Raw genomic sequence first — 2,794 nt, forward strand, 5'->3', positions numbered from 1 at the left:
GGCGGCGGGCGCCATGGGGTGGCCCCTTTTGGGGTAGTCCATCACAACTCCAAATGAGTTCCACTCTTCGCCGAAACCTCTCTCCACAACGGGAGCGGCGAGTAGAGACCCCGCCGCCGCCGCCGCGTGTGGTAAAGGAGAGAGAGAGAGAGAGAGAGAGAGAGAGAGAGAGAGCGACGAAAGTAAAGGCGGAGAGCGCAGGAGAAAAGAGCGTAGAGAGAGCGAGAGCCCTCCTTGCGGGCCACGCCACGCGCGGGGACCGCACGTGCGCGTCCTCTCGGGACAGAGGGAAGAAGAACCAGCGCCGCCACAAAGCGCCTCGGAAGACACCCCCCGGAAACCCTTCCCGGTGTACCACCCGGGCGGTACCCGGCTCACAAGGCAAACGGTCGTCTAATAAGACTGATAGCGCTGCGGCCCGTAGGCACCCGCTCACGTCCCCCCGGCTACGCGATTGGACTCTCTGGGTCCGACCCCTTTCCCATTAATGACTTTCCCGTTAAACCTGTTCGACCCCCCCCGGTCTCCTGCGCCCAGGAATGCGGTTATACCGTGAGGTCAGTCGGTGTGTCGGCGTCCCTCTCGCGCCCGCTGCGCAGCTCGGCCAGGAGCGTGGTAACCTCTCTCTCGCACACCCTCCCATCCGGGGCGGCCGAGACGGCGGATGGAGGGCCGGCGCACCTGCTCGCCATCAACCCCGCCCTCGCCCCGCACCCCCAACCAAGTTCAAGGCCCGGGCGATGCTGGGCCCGGCCGAACAACTTCCAAATCTATTATATTATCGGTCGGGGGAACTCATGAAAAGGTATTCGCCGTAACAACTCCGCGCGGGGGAGCTGCGCCATCGGACCTCCTGAGCCAGGGGGGACCCGGTGGGCAAACTGTATCGCCACCCCACGCCCCCTTCCCTTCCTTCTTGAGCAGCTCAATGTGAGGGATTAGCCAAAAGTTGGCGAACGGTGAGCATTTGGGGACACGGTATGACGCCTCCGACCGCCGCAGGCGAACAGAGACGAAAGAAACCACTCTCCCGCTCTCCTCTGCCACTTACACGACAACCCTTATTGCAAGTACGAGTGTTAGAAACCATTCGATCCAGCCCACTTCTTCAATTGTCCCTGAACGACGCAGGGTTTGAATACCAGATTCTGCATCAACATCATAATGCTGTTTGTTCAGACACAGAGTCAGAGACGCTTGAATCTGCTCTGAGCCTCTCTTCCATCACGGCGCGTTCTCGTCGTCTTCCCGAATCCCACGGTTGTAGATATCATTTATTCATCTGGTTAGCTCTTTGGAATTTCCAAGGACACGTTTACGAACTGGGATGGGATGTACGCAGATTGGATGTAGAAAAATTCACAAGCGATGGAGTGCAAAGTCGACTTCGAGGTCTAATGAGTTTACAAAGATCTCATTTCGATCTTTCGTAGCGGAAATTCGAGGTTTCTACTATCGAATAACTGCTGCGCCGCGCAACGAAAATGAAATTTACATAGTGTTGCGCCGACTGCAAGACCTGGAATGACGCGAATGTCTCCGACGCAGCCGCGGCAGCCGTGCTGTTCGAGCGCTTCGCTCCGGGACTCGTGGAGGAGGGGAGCAAAATCTGATATCGAGGCTGATGGCGAGAGATTAGGCGGGGCGGGCATGGAGTACGGCGCGGCCCGGGCGAAAGTGAAATCGATTTGAGTCCATTTCTTTATGACTTATTCTCTCCGGCGCGCCGCCTGCCGCCGCCCGCCGCGGGGCGCAGATGGCAAAGGCACGACGAGCCGGGCCGAGCCCGCCCGCCTGGCCTCTGGCGCAGCCAGGTGGGGGAGGAGGGGACATCCGAGATTACAGTCAACAAACGCTAATGCCGTAGAATGAGCAATGGCAGCGATAAGTCGCACCCGGAAAAATATTAGATAGCTATACAATAACTAATAAAGAGAACTAATGATTTAGCCTCGTAGCCAAAAAAAATAGTTGACACAAATATTTTAGCTTTCTAAAAATGTAGGCGTGTAGCTTAACACACTGAAAACTGCGTAATGACGCATGTCGATCACTAGATAATAACGCGGTGCACATTTCAGTTTTTGTGGAATATTTTCCAAACGAGCCCTGAAATTTAATTTTTGAATGCACCATTGAATTTCCCGTAAAATTTCCGATCAAACAAGCCTACATGTGATAGGGTTCTGAACAAAGGTTCTCTAAGAACATGTCTTATTCCGTATTATAATTTGAACTCCGAACCCTATCACATGTAGGCTTGTATGATCGGAAATAAATACTCAATCCACTTACGTTTTTGGCGAGCTTCTTCATCTGCCGGGAGCCCTTCCACCAGGTGATGACTGGCTCGGGGCGGGAGCCCACAGACCGACACTCCACCTCGTAGCGCCGCTCCGCCGACAGGGCGCGCTCCTTGTTCATGATGCGTACCTCCAGCGGACGGACTGCAAAGGTTCAGACAGCAGGGTTTCAAGGTTTACTTTTACTTCGGCGCGCGCGAGGTTTAAATACGGAAAACGCAGCAGTAGCGCGCGCACTGTGTGTGAGGTCTTTCATTCTTCGTGTTTGCAGAGAGCAAGTAAATGGAGAACGGGTGAGAGAAAGAAGGAAGAGGTAGAGGCGGGGGGCGAGGAGAGGGGGAGAGGGGGAGCGGGTCAAATACGCGTTTTGACTTATCGTAGACCGCGGTAATTAATTGCCTGCTGCGGCGCTGTACGTGTTATGTGGGTGTGTGTGCGAGAGAGAGAGAGAGAGAGAGAGAGAGAGAGAGAGAGAGAGAGAGAGAGAGAGA

The 2,794-nt window shown here is 55.1% G+C and overlaps 1 protein-coding gene across 1 annotated transcript in view; it reads right to left on the reverse strand.

Moving 5' to 3' along the window:
• LOC113218351 (uncharacterized) overlaps positions 1 to 2,794 on the reverse strand; it is a 191,687-nt gene that overhangs the window by 10,141 nt on the left and 178,752 nt on the right. The window contains exon 6 of the mRNA XM_052267492.1: positions 2,296 to 2,447. Coding sequence (XP_052123452.1) covers positions 2,296 to 2,447 — 152 coding nt within the window. The remainder of the gene's footprint in view (positions 1 to 2,295; positions 2,448 to 2,794) is intronic.

Source organism: Frankliniella occidentalis, unplaced genomic scaffold (assembly GCF_000697945.3).
Source record: "Frankliniella occidentalis isolate FOCC.00 unplaced genomic scaffold, Focc_3.1 Scaffold4, whole genome shotgun sequence".
Lineage (NCBI taxonomy): Eukaryota > Metazoa > Arthropoda > Insecta > Thysanoptera > Thripidae > Frankliniella > Frankliniella occidentalis.